Source organism: Genypterus blacodes, unplaced genomic scaffold (assembly GCF_046128005.1).
Source record: "Genypterus blacodes isolate CSIRO-AG114 ecotype Tasmania unplaced genomic scaffold, CSIRO-AGI_Gbla_v1 ptg000044l_1, whole genome shotgun sequence".
In the NCBI taxonomy this organism is placed as follows: domain Eukaryota; kingdom Metazoa; phylum Chordata; class Actinopteri; order Ophidiiformes; family Ophidiidae; genus Genypterus; species Genypterus blacodes.
In genome coordinates, this window is record NW_027466857.1 from 3,478,450 (window position 1) to 3,499,345 (window position 20,896).

Consider the following 20,896-nt stretch of genomic DNA (forward strand, 5'->3'; position numbering starts at 1 on the left):
TTCAGTCTCTCTCGCTCACACACACACACACACACAGAGTAACAAAGCCCACATTCTCCTTCACTTCCACTCTATAAACACACATGCAGACATACATTCAACCACCAGCACACACTTACCTTTTCTTTGTGAGCAAACACACACACACAGTATATATATGTATATATATTCTGTATGTAGAAAGTGCACACAGCTGTAATCTTACTCTCTATTCATCACTGACACATATAAACACTATTTTTAAGCATTCCATTTCCTTTACTTGAATGCATTCTTACCACAAATAAGCAGCCACCTGATTTTCCTCTCACTTGCAGGTATAGAACATTTCAAATCGAACCAAAACTGAAAACAAAGACAATAAAAACCATTAAACTGAATTTTGAAAGTTTATTCACAATGTATACACTCTCTCTGTTTAGCATCACATAAAAAAGTTCCTCTTTTGTGGTTCCATCAGTGCCCAACTACAGAGCATCACAATCCAAACCAGCACCTCATCATCAGCATCATCATCATCAGCATCATCATCGCATCTGTCCTGATGAAGCTCATCCAGATTTTTGGGATACATGACCTAGTTTAAGCACTTAGTAAAACCACAACATCCCAGTGATAGTCCTGTCAAAGTGTCAACACACACACACTGAAAAAAAAACATCCTCAAAGGCTGGGTGCTGTAATTAAAGTGTATTTCATTTATTTATGACACACTGCTTTCAGAGTGTGACGCTTTGTCTCTGTAGTTGTACCTTTGAGATTCTAGTTTATGTACCTTGTGGTGCCTTTTTCTGACATTTTGCATTTTTAAAATGACAATTAATCATGTGTTTGTGAAGTCAAAAGTACAGAGCATTTTATGTAGAATTTAATAATGTAAATTCAAAATGGCTTAAAGAGACAGGCCCTAAAATGGTGTTCTCCCCCTCAGTGTGCACAGTGGTGCTTCAGTCAGGGAGGGGGCTTTTTTTGTGCGGAATAAATCCCAGCTTAGTTAAGGTGGATATATTTTCAGTGTGTGTGTGGACACATTCAGCCGTTAAACCGTAAAGCATTTGAATTTCGACTCACACTCCTCGCTTTCTTTCCTGTGAATAGATTGTCTACATTTTCCCCACATTTACTACACCGAAAATAGCCGTATATAGCACATCTAACCTGTAAACATGGAGGGGAGGTGGGCGGGGGTCGTTGGTCAGCCCACCCACGGCATTAGCGATATAGTTTGAACAGACATACTGAGCCGTTCAAAGTAAAAGAAAAGAGCTCTTTGATACATTCACTTGTTCGCTAATGTATCCGCAGCTACAACGGGGTTAAAAAAAAACATGGATATAAAACCAACATATCATTCATAGACCTCTAAAGACCTGAGACCTATGGTAAAGAACAGGATTTGGCTTGAGAAAGCTGTTCTCCATTTACAAACTATCACCACTATGAAAGCAATAATGACATCATGTTAGTGAACACGATCGCTTCAGTTAATCACATATGGAAAAATATGTGTTTGGGCTACTGAACACCCAGAAATGAACCTAAATACTGTTGTAAAATGTATATTTGGTGTTGTATCTTAAATCCCCACGTCAGCTTTTGGTGTCTGGATCGAAAAGCAAAGTCGTCTTTCAATAATCAGAGAGAATTTGATTAATAGACCAGAATGCAATGCAGTAAGGGGAAGTCACTCTTTCAAATGAAGTACTAGTTCTGCGTTGTTGTCGATAGGCATTCTGGGAAATGTAGGAATTCACCACCTGATGCATAAGTAGATGTAACAGGTAAAAGTAAAGAAAACAACAACAACAACAACATGTGACTCATCAAAGATTGCGTAACAGTGTAAGAGCATCTGAGGTGGGCTTTTCCCTTCTGAGGAGTGTGTCTGTCTAAATGCTGATTATTAAAAAGGCAACCATTCCATTTCTACCTGCCTCAATCCCAAGCAAAGATGGCAAACTCTGGCTGTCGTGTAATATTGTAAACATAGAAAAAAGTTCATGCTAAAATTTCTTCGGATTCCTCTGAAAAATACACCTAGGAACAGCTTGGTTCTGTATTTTTACCATTTAGGTTGAAATCATTTTGTTCTTGCAGCAGTCATTAACATATCGCACAAACACACACACACACAGACTCACATAAGCTGGACGCCTCGTTTTCAGCAAGTGACTCTTTGATTTTCAGCAAACGCTTTTTTTGCCACATCGCCCTTAAGTTCCGCTGAAGCGTTCCGTTAATGCTAACAGTGACATGTCCAATTAAAAGGGGGATTCCGCTGATTTTACACACCAAATTAAAGTTATTGATCATGAGGATCACTGTGGAAACTCAGGGACACAGACTTTAATGTTAAATTAAACATATAGACCTTATAGTGTCCCATTTGTCATTTTTTTGGGGGGTCAGAGAGGTTCTTACAAGCTTGTCTGTGGACCCTTGAGCAAAATTGGCAGTGTAAGGCCCTGCTGGAACTCATAGCAGACCAAAAGAAAGAGTAAGTCTGGACCAAGCGGCTCGCTTTCAAGAGTTAATTTTCCTCTACAGCCACAAAAGCCTTCATCCTTTACTGAATACATCTCAAAATGGTCAGTGCACTAAATCTGACGTGTAAAATCATCCGATTCCCCTTTAAAGTTTCCCCCAAGCAGCTTTGTCATGACCTTCAGGGGACGTTTCAGTCACTGTTCTTGAAAGCACAAAGTACATAAAGTGATCATCATCAGTCGGCAGCACAGTTATTGTCACATCCTTTTTCACTGAACGTCTCTTCAGCTTGGAATTTTGTCCGAACAAATGTAAACGCAGACGCAGCAGTCTTCTAAAAAATAAAGAGAAGCGGAACAATTCTGGCTCAGATCAATGCTAAGGAAGAAGAGTTTGATGTTGTGTGTCAAGAGTTTCTTAGGAGGGAGGGGCGGGGAACGCTGGAGAACAGGCGACTGCAGCATAATCTGCGATCGGCTCAGTTGGGTGGTTCAGTTTGTCGTTGAAGATAATGAGAGAGACACCTGGAGCGCTTTCGTGCCTTTTCTTCTTCTGTGGTACGGGGCCGGCTCTTATTGAGTGTCATCTGGTCCAATAGATGTGAAAATGGCTTAAAACAGAAACAGAAATATTTAAGTTTAATTTTTAGTATAATTATGAATGCTGTTCTTTTTCAGATTCTAGAGTTACAAAAGGCAAAATGTCAAACTGAAGTCTTCTTAGCTTTGGTGTTAATTCTTCAATAACAGCAATATACAGTATCTGCACTGCTACAATTATACACACACACGTCACTGAGCCTTGTATTGAATCTAGACACTCTGTGACGGACCAATCTATATTGCCTCAAATACTTTACATTATATATCCACTTTATATTGATTTTAATAAACAATGTCCATTATCCAGTTCATAGTAATGTGCTTTGTTCAAGATAAATAGACTCTCTGAGAAAATTCTCCAGAACTAAAACTGCGTTGAAAACAAACGAGCCAATTCTTATTTGGCAGACTTTCATTCGTTTTAGGATAAATGAGATTTTTACGGCTCATTACCAGATAAACGGTACAATGACTTGTTTTTGTTGACAGGTATGGATCTGAACCATGTCTTTGTTTATGTTGATCCATATAAGGTCATTGCACTGTTGACTCATAGCAACATACTCATCCAAATGATTTTAAGTGTAATAATGAAATAAAGGCAAACTTACTAACCTGTGTTTTAGTTCCAATTTTCAAGGGTACTGGGAAGATAAAGATAGAGGAAAGATTATTATATGAATCTGACTCTGGCTGGGTTACGGAAAAAAGACATAAAAGTGGAGTCAGTTATGCTTTTAATGATGCTTTATAGAGGATTTAAAAAAGATTATATTCTGCTTTTCTGCTACTTAAGAATGATACTTAAGAATGTTTGACAGTAGCCCCATATCATCTGCTTTCAACTGGGAATGATGTAATCCTCCAAAATCATGTTAGGCTACTGCATGTGTATAAAATGAAGCAGTTCTTAGTAGCAACACACACAGAAACAAAAACAAGGCAAAGTAAGACGTTAAGAGGCACAAGCACATGCAGCATCTCTCCTCCACAGCTCACTGACTCAGCCGCCAGACAGAAATATCATCAAGACACTACGGTTTGTTAGCGACTCCGAAATCAGAGTCACAACAAGCTGCAACAGACAGATGTGAAGAGATTAGGTGGAAGAATCACAGAAGAAAGACGTGTAACAGAAGATGTAGAGAGTTTTGGCATGGAGGACAACAAGATGAGGGGACAGCTGTGGAGAAGTAAAGATGTGTGACTGACAGGAAGGAAGTGCTGTAAATGCTCAGATTAGTCAATTCTAACCTAAAGCATTTACGGTAAATTAATTTTAGAGTACCTTCCAGGAGCCAGAACTAAAGTCGGCTCTCTGTCACCAGTCGATGTGCCTCGGTGGAGCCGAGGCCCGCGGAAACCTGTTCATTGTGTCAACGGCAGGGATGCTACAACACACACACACACACATACACACAAGGGGCACAACATTAACAGACATCGACAGGAAGTTCTGTGCTTTCCAATGTAAAGAGCAGCAGGGCGAACGTGACAAGCCAGAGAGCAAAACACTTCCAAACAACTCCTCTGAGGGATAAGACCTAGAATCTGTACAGTCAGTTAAAGGAGCAATAAGGGATCTATTACATGAGTGTGTGTGTGTGTTACTGATATTTGGTTATTGATCGACAAATCATAGATGACAGATTACTTGTTAGATTGTTTCAGAGCAACCCAAACCGACTTATCTCTCCGGTGTAAATGTGACTTCATGTTGTTTACAGGACGACACTGGCAGTGGCTTACAGAGGGTTAACATTATACAAGTAAATGATTTCTTAATGCCCCTTTTAAATGATATTTCACACAGATTTTTTGGACTTAGTTGTGTAGTTTTGATCCTAAAATCTCTCAGTTTGATAAAATGGAAAATGTTTCCTTTTCCACTTTCTTTCTTTTCCATCTTTCCTGTTATTAGAACGCAATTATGCTTAAACGAAACACACAAAGGATGAATGTTGTGATGTTTAAGTAATGATGAGGAGGATGAGTCATATCCAGCTGATGACTGGCACTCCTCTGACCATGTTTTGCTCTCTGTCTGCATCTGCTGTTACAGTGGTTCGGCTGTCCAAACTCAGCCTTTCCAGAACGCAACTTAAAAAAGAAGAATCATGCACGTTAGGTTTGTTAGACGGCGTCAAATCATACGGTCAACATTCTCAGCGTCACACCAAATCCGGACATGCTTGCCTCTCTTTGAACAAAATGATCAGGTGTACATTCATCGGATTTTGGCTGACTCTAAATGAAGAGGAGAGAGGAAGACTTTTTTTCATTCACAGCATGCAACAGGTTAAGGACACAGCATGGAGCCAAGCTGGACTCTAAGAACAGATTCAGCCAGTTGCTTGATGTTAACTATGCATACGCTTGCATCAACATGTTTCCCACCTACTCACTTAGATATTGCAAATGATTAAATACTAAATGCACTAGGAGTAGATACAATGTGAATACAACAGTTTATAGTGTGCAACAGTGTAGAGTGTCCATTAAATGCATCCTTATTATGTCATTTCCTGACAATTTGCACTCCTGGATACACACCTTAGCCATCACACTTACACGGATGCATGGTTAACATCAAGTATAATCCTTATTCTTTAATGTAGTGCAGTCCAGGTGTGTATGTATGTATGTGTGTGTGTGTGTGTGTGTGTGTGTGTTGAATCAACGCACAGAACGGCATGCACTGTGACCCATCACCAAAAGCCCCTCTGCATCCCTACGCATGCTTCCGCTCCCCATGCACAAACCGGGAATATGGGAACGTTTACCTTGGTGTGATAGGAAATGGGATACCTTGCAAGTTCTCCCTATGATAACCATTATTACCAATTTCCAAACTGAAAACAAAATATTGTATAAAAGAGTGATGAGAAATGTAAACAAAGGAAACACGGCATGCTCAAACTCTTCCGAAGAAATTGTTTAAGTTAAGCGTAAAGACATTAACATGTAGAAAGCCTTATTTTTTGGCATATAAACCATTGTTGTATTTTATACCACAATTTACAAAGAAGCATATTTGTTGCGTTTGTAAGGTAATGCTTGTAAGAGCCCTTTCGTGAAAGCTAAGGGACACTTTCAAAGAGCAGCACACCACGAGAAGCCACACCACCAAGCCGTTAGAGCAATTCCAAGCATAGAAATGTAAACCAGCACCAAGAATTTAGTAAACAATTCTATGTACAAGATCCAGAGAGTAACACAGAGTGGGGAGAGGTTGAGAGGTCACGGGTGAAATGTCTTACGTTTTCATGGGAATTGCCAAACCGCTATAGACGCACAAACAAGAGAGGACAATGATATCAAAATTGTTAATGAAATGCACCAGAGCGATGCCTGTAAACCAGCACCGAAAAGGGCAACTGTCGCATTTGTGTGCTGCTTCAACCAAAAAAATGGGCTGGGGGAAAAAAGGGGTGAACTAAAGATCGGTCGGGAAGGAAATGTAAACTGACAAACCATGTCGATGTTTCTTATAAAGTGCCAAGTGCTTGACAGAGAGGAAAGGTGGTAAATGATAAATGAGGGGGGAAGATGGAAAATAGTAGAAATGGTTATCACAAAGTAAAATGCCAAGTCCCAGAAACAGAGGAACTACAAGGAAGAGAAAAGGAAGGAGGAAATAGATTAATAATCGACAAGTAAGGCTATTAAACTTTGATTTTGTTCTAAATAACTATTGGAAATCATTCTAACAGCTTCCATTGCAGGGCTCAAGTTTTGTTCTAGTCCAATCATTCTTCAATCTACAGAATGTATATCCCTCTTATGACTGCAGATCTTTTTCAATTGTTTTAACAGAGATTTAAGATTCAAGAAAGATAATGAGAATATAAATCCTCTTGTTAAGTGAGAAAGTATTTGCAAATAGTAAGCAGAGAAAATGAAGCAGGAAATAAGAGAGGAAAAGGGTTAAAGTTTGACCTCATGGAAAGACTGGATGTGTATTCAATTCAGAGTTGAAGCGGTATAATGACATCAGGTACTTACTCATCATAAACGTCCTCTGTGTCCATCCTGCGGTAGTGCTTGGCTAATTTGACTCCCAGAATGATGCTGGGGAGCAGGAAGAGAGTGCAGCAGCCCAGACCCATCCAGATGGAGTTCTAGTGCAAAGTTAAAGAAAACCATGATCATTGATGTGTCTTTTCTGTCTTGATCAAACTTAAGACAATTTCATAATCCCATTCAACCATCAGATCTGGCTTTATAATCATCATTATAAGCATAATTATAATGATACAAACTGTCTGCAGCAGTGATCTAATGATTCATAACTGCATAGAATCTGTTGCCACATTAGTTAGTGGAAGAATTACTTGAAGACTTACAATACTACAAAGCTGTTGCAAGTCAATGTCATGCATCTACCTTATAATTATACAAGTATTGGTAAGGGAAAGTTCTAATTCCTGCCTGAAACTGAAATAACAGTACCTTGTTCTCAAGTAAAGTAAATGTACACTGCCATATTCAATCTGCACTCTCAAACCCCCTCATGTCCCATGTTTCCCTACGTGACCTGTATCGTTACCATGGAGTCGACTATATAGCTGCAAGCTATGATTTCCACCGAGTCCAGGGCGTTGCTGAAGGGCTTGCAGGTTGCAACGTCCATGGCCAGCTGCAGAGAGGAGAACACACAGCAGCTTCAGCAACACACACTTGTATGTCAACAGTAACAACATGTCTTCTTCATGTTGTTTTACTATGCGTCCCTGTGCCAATACCACCACCATGACAATCCCATGTGTGCTTCAGCTTGTTTTGACCTAACGTCGGCTACGACACAAACCAATGAGCCACAAAGCTAAATCCCCCTTTGTAGAGGTTGTAACTTCTATATGCGTCGTCTCTATGTTTACTCCAAAACTGTTATGTAACATGTAAGGTCTTTCTGCCAGTGTGTAACTGCTGACATAAGAGAGACACGCAAACACTTACAGACATTTTGACCCATTCGATGTATTGTTGGAAGTAACCGACGAGGGTCCCCTTGTATTTTTCCGTTTCCTGAGGAGGATTATAAAAAACGTGTGAGGTAACGTGTGATTTACAAATTGACAATATGATCAAACAGAGAAAACTGTAGTCACCTGCTTAATCACGTGTGTTTTGTTGTAGGTGATCAGATTGTCAATGGCATGGATAACATAGGAGACATTGTGCTGCGGGAAAGGAAACAAGCGATTTTAGGGCAGCCGGATGAAACGGTTCTTCGATTCTATTGTGAGTGCGGCCATCTTTGAATGTAAACGTAAACCTGGATCAAGATCGCTGAAGGAGAAAGGTTTACTCACTGGCAGATTTGAGGCTGTTTGCTCCAGTATGTGCATACTCTGGTTCAGTGTGGTCTGAAGAGGGAAATCAATCAAACACAAATGAGCACCACCGAGGGTCAAAGGTCAGTTAAGTTAGAGTCAGGTGTCATTTTAACACGTGGAGATGTACAGGGACAAAACATCAGGAGGTGACTGGGCAGCACTCAAATCAACTGTGACCATGAACAATGCTCTGCTTTAGTTACACACACATGCAGATGAGGGAATGTCTCCTTCTCTGAAAAAAAGGAGGAGTTTTGATCCAAACTTCTTTATCCACATTTAAAGAAAATGCCAAGCAAACTTAAATACATATTGGCATTATTGGCTATAGATGACGGACACAAAACCAATACACAACAATCACTTCAATGTCAATACAAATGAAACAGCTTTCATATCACTCTCATGTCATCCACAAGATAGTAAATTAATCTTAACGTTCCACAAAGCACAAAGATGGACACACGTTCCCTGGGATGTCTGTGCTTACCCTCGCTCTTATATATTTCTTGACGTTGAAAGTGGAAAAGGAAACAACAAAGAAGACATACACATTTTTGAAGTAAATGCCCAGTATGATCAGAAATACAATGATTAGTATATCGGGTTAGGAGGAGTCTCTTATTCTCTTAAACAGACTTGCACACAGGTAACATGTTAACAAATCTGACAGCAGTTTCAGTTGTTTTTAACCCCTTTAGGTGAGCTGTTGCGAACATGAGTACGTGCTGCGTTCAAGTGCAGCCTATACCGCACATTCAGGGTTATAGAGTCAGCAAAGCAAAGCAAGGGTTTTTCCAGGCATCACCAACCATCCCTCATTCAAAACATGATGTGCCCTGTGGCTGCTTTGTTTTGTGGTCTATTGAGGCCAATGTGGTTGAGGAAAAAATGTCTTGAACTTCTCCCCGGTATGACTAATGTTAGTGCAAAATGTTAAAATGACAAAGTACATCCTTCTCTTTCTGTCTGAGCGGGCTAGGCCACCTGTCCGTAGGAATTAGGAAAAGAAATATACGTCCAGAATAATGAGCCAAAGATTGCAAGGTACATTACCCGCTGCTGTTTTTGCACAGCCTGTAAGTGGTTTAGGGTGGATGTTTTCCTTAAAAGGGGGTGAGACAGACTGTTCTAACCAAAAAGCTGTCAGAGCGGAGCAGACTCAAATATTTGAGCTGAAAACAGAACCGGAGAGCTGAGGGCTTTACCGTGGATTGCACCATGTTGACGATGTGCTGCCTGTGGATTTGCCGCAGAGTTTGAACGTGGACTTTAAGAGCTGTCTGCAAAGGTCCGCTGGGCTGTGACACACACAAACAAACACACACAGACACAATTTCAAACATCAAATCTATAAAGCAAATGTTAGCCCATAGTTAACAAAAGAGTGAGGGAGTGGATATGATTCTGATATATTCTGATATATTGTAGTTTTCAGGATTCGATAGGGTTATGCAGCATTTTGACAGTTGGGGAAATTACAAACCAAGATTTAAATCAATAACATACATTGTGATCAGCCCCAATACTAATCCTTAAACCATAAACACTTTGGAGCTATCCTCGCCTAGAATTGCAAAGTAAATCCAGAACTCTACAAGCATGTAACCCATATGCATGGTCTTTAGCTATGGATGGCTAACAAACTTTGTTAACTAATGTCAAGGCAATATTTACATTTCTTCAAAAAATGCAAAACCTCAGAAATTAGGACACTTAAAAATCAATAACAACCAAATTCAATATCTGACCATTCCCCAGCTTATGAATTAAATTGCAGTAACATCTTTTTGCCAGGCAACGGAGCTTTAAGATTAAATAAACACGTACAGGAAGCTCAACATGCCCCCATAAGTGTTGTCCCTTCGCTGTCATCAGCCTGTTGTAAGGCAATAAAACCTCTTTTAATAGCCATTTCCTCAGAAGTTGCCCTTACTGCCCGTATGAATAAAGGTGCTGTTTTGTGATCTGAAGCAACTAAAAGCATGGCAGAGCCGTCAAGTGCCTCCCAGAGACCCTCTCTGTGTTCACCCTGAGCTTTTGGATGAAGACACTGAATTTAGAGAGCACAAAACCACCGTCAAGTGCTCCCTGTGGCAGAGTGAATAAAGGAGTAAATCAAGTGAAGTGTCTGTGTACTCAGGAAACGGTGCGTAACTGTGTGGAGTGGATGTTTCCATTTCAGAGTTCTGTCTTACCATGAGGTCTGCCCGATCCTCCAGCTCATTGGCGTACACCAGCAGGTCCAGCACAGCTACATTGCTCAGCTGAAGATTATTGGGCAACAAGAGAAGCATTTAAAATATAAAACGTTATCTATTTTTCATTTTTGTAATAATATTTTCTAGTTACTGCACTCCCTTACTAATCACCTGCTTATGTTCTGCTTTTAAATCATACAAGTTCTGTAAGTTCCAATCCTGTCGTAAATCTTGGCAGGCTAGGCGACAATTCTGATTACATTTGGATTACACATTATATCTTAAAGTGGTTCATTTGCAAATCTGTGTGAGCACTTTTGACGGCAACTTGTATTCTTAGCAGCAATAGTTTTTCTGCACTTCTTTTGGTATAATGAGTAATATATAGAAAGCCTCTCTGTATATTACTCATTACACCAAAAGAAGTGCAAAAGACTCTTTGATAGTGAGTTGTGAATCAGTTGTACATTTCAGGCCTCTCTGCATTTCTGTGCTCCAGGGAAACAAATGGCAGTGAAGCAGGCAGGTTACGTTGTAAAAGTGGGCGAACACCAAGTCCCTGCTTGTTCCGATAGACTATCTTCGCTTTGGCAGGAGCCGCTGCGGATAATCAGGGTTCCCAACCAGAACTCAATGTACCGTGTCTTGATGCTGCCGCTCATATCAGCTAAAGCGTGGCTGCCTGCTCTATGTTCACTGACAGCCAACAGACAGTTACATAACAGCTGCAGGAGGCCATTTAACCGACTGGGAAAAGAACCTCAAGAACTGGTACAACAACCGCAGATTTGTACTCACACATTCCTTTTACAAATAATGTATAGTAATCCACGTTGGACAAAACATTACATGTGTATTCTAAAAAAAAGAATAAAAATAGCTGGTAGGGAAATTACCAACACACACACTGTAATCACTGTTTGTTATGGTAAAGTTTCACATACTCTGTTTTAGCCAAGGATTCTATTCAGCCATTCTTGCTCTTCACTGTTAATGCAGCCTCAAAACTTCCTGCCTAATTTCCACAATAAAAGCCTTGTTGCAGGCCGATTCCCTACACACACACTTACATGACGTATTGAGTTTAATTATTTAGTATTGGTTGAAAATTTAAAAAAGCTCTGAATGGAATAATCAGGGGCAAAGAGACCTTAGATTGGCAGATTGTTGAGTGGTATTGATTATGTTGTATTGATAGAATCAGTGCTGTGGAAATGAATGTCAATTTTCCATGGAGGATTTCAGTGCAGTGTAGAAATACAAGATGACTTTGATTTAACAGCAAAACAGTAACTCGCAATCAGAAAACATAGCGGTCTTATTTCTTATTAAAATACAATCAAATATACTGTGAAACTAAATAATACTGTTTCTGGAACCTTTCCTGTCACATTTCAGTTCAGTAAATATAATGAGAGCTTTAATTTGCTGCTCATTTTTGCTGCCTGCTGTGTGTTTGTCTGCTTGTGTTCTTTTTTGGTCTGGTGTGTGTGTGAGTTTGTGTGAGTGTGCCTGGCCTGGTGTGTGTGTGTGTGTGTCTGTCACCTCTTCCTGAAAGTCAGCATAATTGATTTTGGAGAGCCCAACTTTAGAGAAATTCAGGAGGTTTTGTCTCATCTCTTGCTCGGACAGGTTTACTCCCACATCGATTTCCAAGCTGTCAAACTGATCAGCGATTTCCCCGGTGAACTGCAAACAGAAAAACATGAAAAACTTGACATTTTGTACACTCTATTGTTCTTAATGTTTAATAGATTTATTCTCTCAGCCCTTTTGTGGCTGAGATCTTGAAGAGTAAATATACAGTTTTAGGTCTTTTAGGTCACTGGACATCATGTGACATCATCACATACCACTGATTTTAAAATACAATTGTACTTAGCTTGATCTTTGACTCAGACGAAAAGATGTATGAACCTCCCAAACCACATTTAAATGAAAAGAGCATTCCATTCCAAAATCCACAACACTTGATCACAGGTAAAAAAAATCACAGAGAATTTTTAAAGACGAATAGGCAATGTGCTGAAACAGGCATGGGGAAACATCAGCTGCTGGCTAAAATGCGCCAACTTACTCGTGCCAGTTGGCACATAAGCACTGAGCGACTTTGGTAGGCAGATATGTCTGGATCAGCACCAAGAAGAACACAAAACAAGAGCATGTAATGTCTCAGGCATTGAGGTAAACGCTGAGGAATGTCAAAGCTGTATTTGCCATCAGCGCACACTTTACTTTGGCAGCAGAGAACTAATGACAAGGAAGATGCAGCCAAGGATGGAGGCTGTTGAATGATACTCAGCTTATTTCTCTGCATGTTAAAACTTTAATTATATTCTGATTAAGGCTTTGAATAGAATTCTTCGACATGTCATGTAAACACTTTAACTAGATTGAAATTGGCATGTATCAATGTATGTTTACTCAAAGTAACAGACGCGTACATATGGATGTAGTTGTAAATCGATTTACTCAGGTGTGTAAACGTTATAAATGCAGTTACTTTATGGCCAAAACGAATGTGGAAATGCACACGCACACATCAGCCTGACTGATTTGGGATTTTACAAGCAGATACAGACCTTGATATATGATAGTGTTAAAAGATTAAGCACAGGAAATGAAATCACTAAATACATATACATTTAAAACCAGAAACCAGAATTGATAGTGTGTCCATTTTACTGACCAGTGCCTTGTTCAGGTAAGATGAGACATTGAAGAGCTTCTCCAAACGGATGGCAGCGTAGATGCCTTTGTCCTCTTTGCAATCACTGCCACACACACACACACACACACACAGGCGCAGGAGAGAGAAAAAGTCAGACATGTCAAGCTGTGAGCTTCAGAGTATATTTGCTGCCACCAAGTGAAAATGAATGGAAGCACATGAAAGACTGACATGTTCCCTGATGTGAGAATGTTTCCTAATAAGACAAGATGGCACCTTGAAGGCTATATACAGTCTGATGTAACTACAGCATCAGCAGGATTTGCTTTTTAATGGGGGGAACACTGAAGTTGTTGAAGTAGCGCTGCTCGCTCTATTTGGAAATCTAATGACTGCAGGTCTGCCATCTCAGCTACTGAGTGTGTGTCGCATCTCACTGGAGAAAGATGATGAAAACTGATGTAACCACGGTGAAACAGGCTGAGAGAGAGGTGAATCCACAACAAAGTTATCAACAACACCTTCATTTGCATGTTATCATCATGGAATTCAAAAACCAAGGCGAAAGTAATTCCTCACACACTGATGGAAAATTCTTTTAGTTTTGTCAGTAAATGTGATTAAGCATGTGAGTGCTATATAGATTTGGAGTTGGCTTTGTTGCGAATGACAGCATAACGACAAAAAAACATCACCTGAATCTGTAAAAATTAGGTTTCATTACCGGTACAGGTTCTCTAGAGTCAGCTCCAAATCCGAGTCACCGTATATGAAGCCAGGGATGAAGTATTTCCACTCTGGGTTGACCAGATATGGAGTGTCCACCACCTAGAGAGACAGTTATAGCATTAAAACAGATAAAATAGTAAGAAAATCAGTGAAATTGATTGCGAATTAAATGTAACTCACTTCCTCACTGTTATTCCTATGTATGTGATCATGATATTAACTCTTTCATGGATGTCCGGCTATATAAGGACTCCATTCAAAGACAATACAAGGGGCATATGTGCTGCAAATTGCAATTTTAAAGTCTAATGTCTGTTTCTAATGTAGATCATGTCATAAACTTTAATTAGATGTGCCTTTTTGTGGTGCAGATACTTCTGAATTGCGGAGACAGAACGGTCAGACCCTGTTGTCAGAACATAAATAAAATATCTTATTTCTGGACTGTCTGACTTGCCTTAAAGAGCTCTTTGGTGTGGTAGGGTTGGCAAATGAGTTTCTCCATGTTTCCTCCGATTACAAACACGGCAGTCACCAGTACCATGAGCAACCAGGAGAAGATGAAGCTAAAGCCAACAGCACTGTGGGAAAAAAAAAAGGTTCAGCCATAGAGGAGACAAATAAGCGATGGAGTCCATCAGGGTCATATTGGGGGAAGGGTTTGTAGCAAAGTACAACATTAATTATAATTTAAGCACAACATCTTCCTAATTCCACTCTCAAATAGACATTCAAACTCTTATGACGACAGTTGGACTCACGCCATGAGCATGGTTCCTCCCGTATTGGAGATGCAGCCTCGAGTTGTGGGCGAGGCGTGCTTGTCATAACCCAGCGTGCCACACAGCAGGCCCAAGTAGTTGAAGGCCAGGATGAGGACCAGCATGCAGCACAGAACAACACACGTGATCCACCTGTACACAGCAAGCCAAAGTTCAATCTCTTATAAGAGCCTGCAGTGACTACATTTGGGCTCTAGATGGCTGGAAAACTCCAAACTAAGCCAACACAATAACGCTGGCTCTATTTTCTCATGCAGTCTACCTGTAGAAGTCCTGCTGGTCAATTCTTTTGTAGAAGTCCTCAATCTTGGCATGGGCGGTGTTAATGTACTTGATGAAGGTGTCAAGGTGTCGTGTCAGCGGGAACACTTTAGTAAGGCTTGTGACGTTAACTCCATGGTCGTCCAACAATGTTTGTACATCTGAAACATAGACCCATCAATGAACCCACACGCTCGTAGAAACATACATACAGCACATAGTTGCAGGAGAGGAGAACCTTCCAGTTTAATACTGTAATGTGACAGAATCAAAGCTATTTCACAGGTCTGTGTCGTATTAACTGATTACCCTGCAAAGAGGAAGTTCATTTATAGTGTTTACTTCAAATCAATCAAGATCAATATCAACACTTTTCAACCTGTTTTGCCATATAGACCACTGACTTGGATACATTTAACATTGAAATCTGTATATCTTCTGCAAAACACCTTGAGATAGAAGGAGAAAGGAGATAAAGAGAGCAGAGCAAGGAGGTGGATGAGTCAGGATGGATGTCAACGGCAAAGAACAAGGAGAGCCATGAATCCCTCTGATACATTTTCTAATCCAACCATACTAACACACACAGTAGAAATATCTTAAGCAGTTTGAGAATAGAAAGTGGAATTATTAATTTATTACATCTTTTGTGTTATAAGGTCTGTTACAAGGCACGTAAGCAGTGTCTTACTGTGAACAACACCTCTGGTCTGGTGAGCGACTGTGAGTGGGATGTCATTCAGAGAGGCATAGCTCTGTAAGATAAGGAGAGGATGTTTACAAAGGAGTGAACAGTGTTTAGAACAGAATAGCTTCAGCTGCAGCGTTACTTCAGCCTGTCCTCACCGTCTGGATCGTCGCCACGAGGTTTGTTGACAATACACTTTCCATTCTTTCCCGCACACTTGCCAAATTGTGCAGCTGAAATATACAGAAAATGAAATATTAAGCAAAAAACAAAGATCAGGGTTGGTCAGGGTTCAATGATCACTTTGTTTACTTTTCAAAAATGTACACTTGCAGAGGGATTTGGTGAGAAAATACAAGCCATCATACACGCGTCTACTGATTCTCATTTAAATGCACTTTGACAAATTTGATTAGTTGCAAACAAGTGCAGGTCAGATCAAAGGCATCCCAGACAAGCGCTGTCAGAATGCCCCTGAGCAAGGCATTAAGCTCTATTTTGTTCCAGTTATTTCTGTCTAAAGATGAAACATGGCACCCGGCTGCACCAGGCAGCTGCCTGGAGTCACACGGCGTATTCCCTGTCAGGCCTCAGTGGGAGCTGCAGATAGATTTATAACATTTCTAAAAAATCAACACAATAATTAAAATAAGAATCACGTTGGCAGCAAGTAAAATTAAGAAAACGCCATGAAAGGATTACACAGAGACATAAATAGAAAATAATTATACAAAAATATAAAATGTTGTTAATTAAACACTTTTATATTCTAAGTCATATTAATAATTAATTTCCCTTTTAACCATTATTGTACTTTATTATTAAACTAAACTGTTGTGGCTGTCCCAACCTAAATACAGTTACTGATGCAGGTTATTGATGATCGTGAAGTAATGGTTAACAGGAAAGAAAATGCCTTGTATCATTTGATTAGTCTAATAAATGTATATTAGTAATTCTTGTATAATTTGAGGAATTCATTGACTCTAAATTGAGCCTTTGAAAGTATAACTAAACTCTAATTCATGCTGTGTTTGCTGAGCACATGTGGTGTACAGCAGGGAGTACAGGATGTATTTCAGAATGTGCTGGTGTTCAGTTCTGTACCCGTGAGAAGTTGGCTTTCATCTGCAGCTGGGGCAGGGACTGGTGGATGCTTTTGCACAGCTGGGCAGTGGTGGCATCAGGCGCATCCTGACAGTCATTATCATTGAGGGTGCGGTTGATGTCACCCCGCACCTGACTGAGGTCGTCGTTGAGCTTCAGAATCGCATCCTGGAGGAAGTACAGAGACACGCTGGAGTTCTCCACCACCTTCTTGGTTTCTCGCATGGCTGCACGGAGAGAGATGACAGATGAGAGCAGGGAAACACAAAGGCTGGCTGGGCTGGAAGGAGGGGAAAACCAGGACCAGCACAAACACAACAGTTGGGAGAAAAACCTGTGTTGTTCCTCACTGTGCCCATCGGCAAAGTATAAATTATTACTTCTACAACTGTCACTCATTTCCCAGCAATCCTGAAAACCGAGAAAGAAATTCAGATTTATCATAGTGAAGAAAATCATGTGAATCTGGTGGTTTCTTCCATTTAAGAACTGCTGTTGAACTGATTATTAATGCACCACAGCGCAATAACCAATGTTTGCGACTAAGCAGTCTGCAGGCACTTGGGATAAAATGGAATATGGGATAAAGCGAGCATAAACATGTATCAGTATAAACAGGATCAAAGAGGAAATGAACTAATCCTTTAGCAGCACCAGAGGGAGTAAAAAGCAAACCAAAGGGAACCATAGGTATTACATTAACTTGTACTTATGACTTAAAAGTCTGGTGTATTTCTCCAACTACAGACAATTGTCAGTATTACAGTTGTTGTTTATCATTATGACTCTCATATGGCCAAAGCCTCATGGAGGACCACAAGGGAGCCAACCACAGGAACACATTTCAAAGTAATCAAGGGTCAGGGGTCATGGGGTCAGGACATCCTTGTGTATGTACTGTTACCTTTGATGGCCCTCTCGATTTTTTGAATTTCTGAAAGATCTTTATTGTTATTGTCCCACTGAACTCAGAGACAAACTATTGATGTTAGCTATTGAAATGTATTCACTGCTTATTAAGTTTGTTGTGTCTTCAATACACTTGACAGTTTCGATTTTCTTAAGTAGTCTGAAAGAAGAATAGTCAGTGAGTGGATGTACCTGTTGCCAAACTGTGTGCACCCTCCAGGGCAGGACTGGCTTCTTTAGTGAACTCATCACGTATCCCTCCACCCAATAATGGACCGATATCTGTGGAGGACAGACACACTATTTGAATAAGTTGACCAGAAGCTCCTGGGTTTTCCCCCTATACCTTTCAAGTATTCAAATACTTGTTTGTTGTGTTGACATTCGAGTAGAAACTTGGAAAAAGTAGCTTGTGCCACAACTGACCTAGACGTGTATAGAAGTGACAAATCCTGAACAACTTAGCCTGGATAATGTGCATACTGTCATACATTCACACTGTGTACGATCCAGTGCAAAGTGCATGGTGGGTGAACCGAGGGCAGTGGACTCAGTACAGGATATGAATGTATCTGAAAAATACTCAGAGCCTTAAAACAGTACTCAGGGCCTAGTGTACTTTTAAGATTTATACAGTTAAAAGGATTGATCAGTAGTGCCTTCCAATGTTTCTGTGTTACCATCAATTATTGTGCAGTGGAACTTTGAGGATAGAGCTGCCTGCAGTAAAAGTCAAAAGTAGGACAAACACACAGGGAGCATCTGTAATAGTTAGAGCTGCAGCTCTCTAGACCTCCATGTGTCACAAATACAAAACAAAAACACATCAAGAAAAGTAGATGTGAAGTAGATGCAGCAAATTCAGAGGATAAGCTTGAAGGAATAAAACAAGAGCTCAGCCTCTCTTTTCTGCTCAAGTCAGGCACAGGGAAAGTCTACTTACGGTTCAGGTCATGGATGACTTTGTTCTTGGCTGTGGCATATTGGGATAATAAGTAATCAACTTGCTGAAAACAGAAGCACAGCAGAAAAACACATGTGAATCATCATGTGAGAAAAGTTAGGGAATCCTTTAACTTCACATGCAAGTATGCACATTTTTCCATTATGTAGCAATCTTTTCCTCAATGACAAGCTGTAATTCAATCTTTAGAGAATGAACCAAGAATGTAAGTCTAGTTCAGGTAAAGTTGCTTTGGCATTGTCAGGATTTATTGAATATGGGCTCAAGACTCATTCTTGTGTAACCACGTGAATAACGCCTGTCATACCACTGTCGTGCCATTGAAGAGGTTGTGCAAATCCCTGAGGTTGCTCTTGGCCAACTTGGGTGCGTTCACCATCTGGGAGCTCATGTTCTGGTTGGCAGCATATGCACACAGCACTCCCAGCCTGCACACAAACAGCAAAAACAGAGATCAATCAATATTCTCCAGCGATGACCTTTAAATCCCAGAGATAGAAAGATCAGCCAGCTCATGGAAAGATCATCTTTGTCCGTCTCTTTGCCTGATTGATATTCCAAGTAAATCCACAATTTTCAGCCAAGGGTCTCAGTGGTGTTTCTTACTGGATAGATACACACTCACAAAATAAGACTTTTGCATAATATCCCACCGTTTACAACAGTCCAGACGAATGACCTTTAGTTTCGCTGCCAAAAAGCTAAACAATCATTTTAACAATGTTACGTTTGCATGTAAGTCTCAATTCTTGGCACTCAAGTTACAAATCAAGCGATCGGGCAAAATCAAGTAAGGTTATGAAGACAGAACCATTGAGTTTTGAATCCTAAACATTTCACTTTCTACATCACCATGTTTTGCTCTCCAGATAAACAATAACATATAATGAATCTACACATTAATATGACAAAAATAAGTTAAACATTATAGTTATTCATTCATTTAATTATTATCCATATTTAACATATTATTTGTAAGATTTTATATCCCAGGTCATTAGGTAATTGCTTTTAAATGTCCAAATGTTTTGATGGTATGTAGCCAGAACATGTTTATGTACTTATATATACATATTTGTATTTGATCAGATCATCTGAGTCAAAAAAAGACTCTAATATATAGTAATTTATATATTTTCTGAAACACAGCAGAGTCCAGCTCATAGATGAGGTCATATCACCATGCTTACAGTAGGGGTCAGTGTGCACCACCGTATTTAGTCTTAAATCTGATCAACTCCCATTGAGTGCACCTGTGGAATAAGCAGTGTTTCCTTGACAACAAGCAGACAAGACACCTGCAGCAAGTCAAGTCTATTTCTAATACAGCCTCATATAGAAAAACTGTGTCGTTAGAAGGGCTCATATGAATAAATTGAGTGTTGCTACAATCACGTTATATTGTCACACAAAGTGATAGATAGCATATTTTGAATGAATTGCGCTGGAGACTGGAAATCATATATTATTAAGATTCATGAGAAGGGGATCATACTTCCCAAGACATTTCATGCGTCTGAAAAGGGAATTCAGGTTTCTATCTGGATATTCTGACGTCGGCTTGTAAACATATTCTAATTAAATGTGAAAACGCAGAGCTGCAAAAGGCAGAGAACACGAAGCGGCGTGCATATTTCACCCAGACTTGAGTACGAGACTTAATTAGCTCCAGCAACATCAAGGGAAAGACAGCAGATGATATTAAGCCGTTTCCATGACTCACTCTCAATCCCAGTCGTATTTGCAGCTCAGCACCTCACAGTGAGTGTCATGTGTTTGTGTGTGTGTCTGTGTTTTTGTGTGTGTGTGCTTCTGTGTATGAACACACTCCATGGTAAGAAAGTTCAGAACAGATGGCTGAAACTTTCAAACAGACTGCCCCTTTTTGAGCAAGAAATCGCTATAATATATTGCGGACCATGAAATCGCTTGTAAAAGAGACAGAATCTATTTAACAGGAATGCTAAGTGCAATAATCAGCTTTATGAATTATGTAAGACGAACCCACAGGAGGGAATAACACAACACTGACTCAGAGGCCCCGAAAAAAGGTTTAGATCAATGGAGGTGAATCAGAGCGAGGTGACTCACTAAAGAATGGGGCGCAGGGCTCCGTACGTGGGCCTGTGTGTCTGAGTTTGGGTCGGTATGGATAT

General features: G+C 40.1%; 1 protein-coding gene across 4 annotated transcripts in view; it reads right to left on the bottom strand.

Moving 5' to 3' along the window:
- Positions 1-376: 376 nt before the first annotated feature.
- prom1a (prominin 1a) overlaps positions 377-20,896 on the bottom strand; it is a 56,912-nt gene continuing 36,392 nt past the window's right edge. The window contains exons 8-31 of one of the 4 annotated variants that reach the window (XM_076149084.1): positions 19,048-19,168; positions 18,720-18,783; positions 17,969-18,058; positions 16,868-17,094; positions 15,919-15,993; positions 15,764-15,827; positions 15,074-15,233; positions 14,791-14,943; positions 14,487-14,610; positions 14,025-14,128; positions 13,319-13,403; positions 12,175-12,318; positions 10,627-10,695; positions 9,637-9,729; positions 8,405-8,458; positions 8,201-8,272; positions 8,049-8,117; positions 7,639-7,728; positions 7,095-7,210; positions 6,350-6,373; positions 5,873-5,941; positions 4,378-4,480; positions 3,705-3,733; positions 377-3,097 (exon numbers count right to left, since the gene is read on the bottom strand). In XM_076149084.1, coding sequence (XP_076005199.1) covers positions 4,411-4,480; positions 5,873-5,941; positions 6,350-6,373; positions 7,095-7,210; positions 7,639-7,728; positions 8,049-8,117; positions 8,201-8,272; positions 8,405-8,458; positions 9,637-9,729; positions 10,627-10,695; positions 12,175-12,318; positions 13,319-13,403; positions 14,025-14,128; positions 14,487-14,610; positions 14,791-14,943; positions 15,074-15,233; positions 15,764-15,827; positions 15,919-15,993; positions 16,868-17,094; positions 17,969-18,058; positions 18,720-18,783; positions 19,048-19,168 — 2,137 coding nt within the window. In that variant the 3' untranslated portion in view covers positions 377-3,097; positions 3,705-3,733; positions 4,378-4,410. The remainder of the gene's footprint in view (positions 3,098-3,704; positions 3,734-4,377; positions 4,481-5,872; positions 5,942-6,349; positions 6,374-7,094; positions 7,211-7,638; positions 7,729-8,048; positions 8,118-8,200; positions 8,273-8,404; positions 8,459-9,636; positions 9,730-10,626; positions 10,696-12,174; positions 12,319-13,318; positions 13,404-14,024; positions 14,129-14,486; positions 14,611-14,790; positions 14,944-15,073; positions 15,234-15,763; positions 15,828-15,918; positions 15,994-16,867; positions 17,095-17,968; positions 18,059-18,719; positions 18,784-19,047; positions 19,169-20,896) is intronic. The other 3 variants (XM_076149085.1, XM_076149087.1, XM_076149088.1) reach the window with 3 other exon arrangements.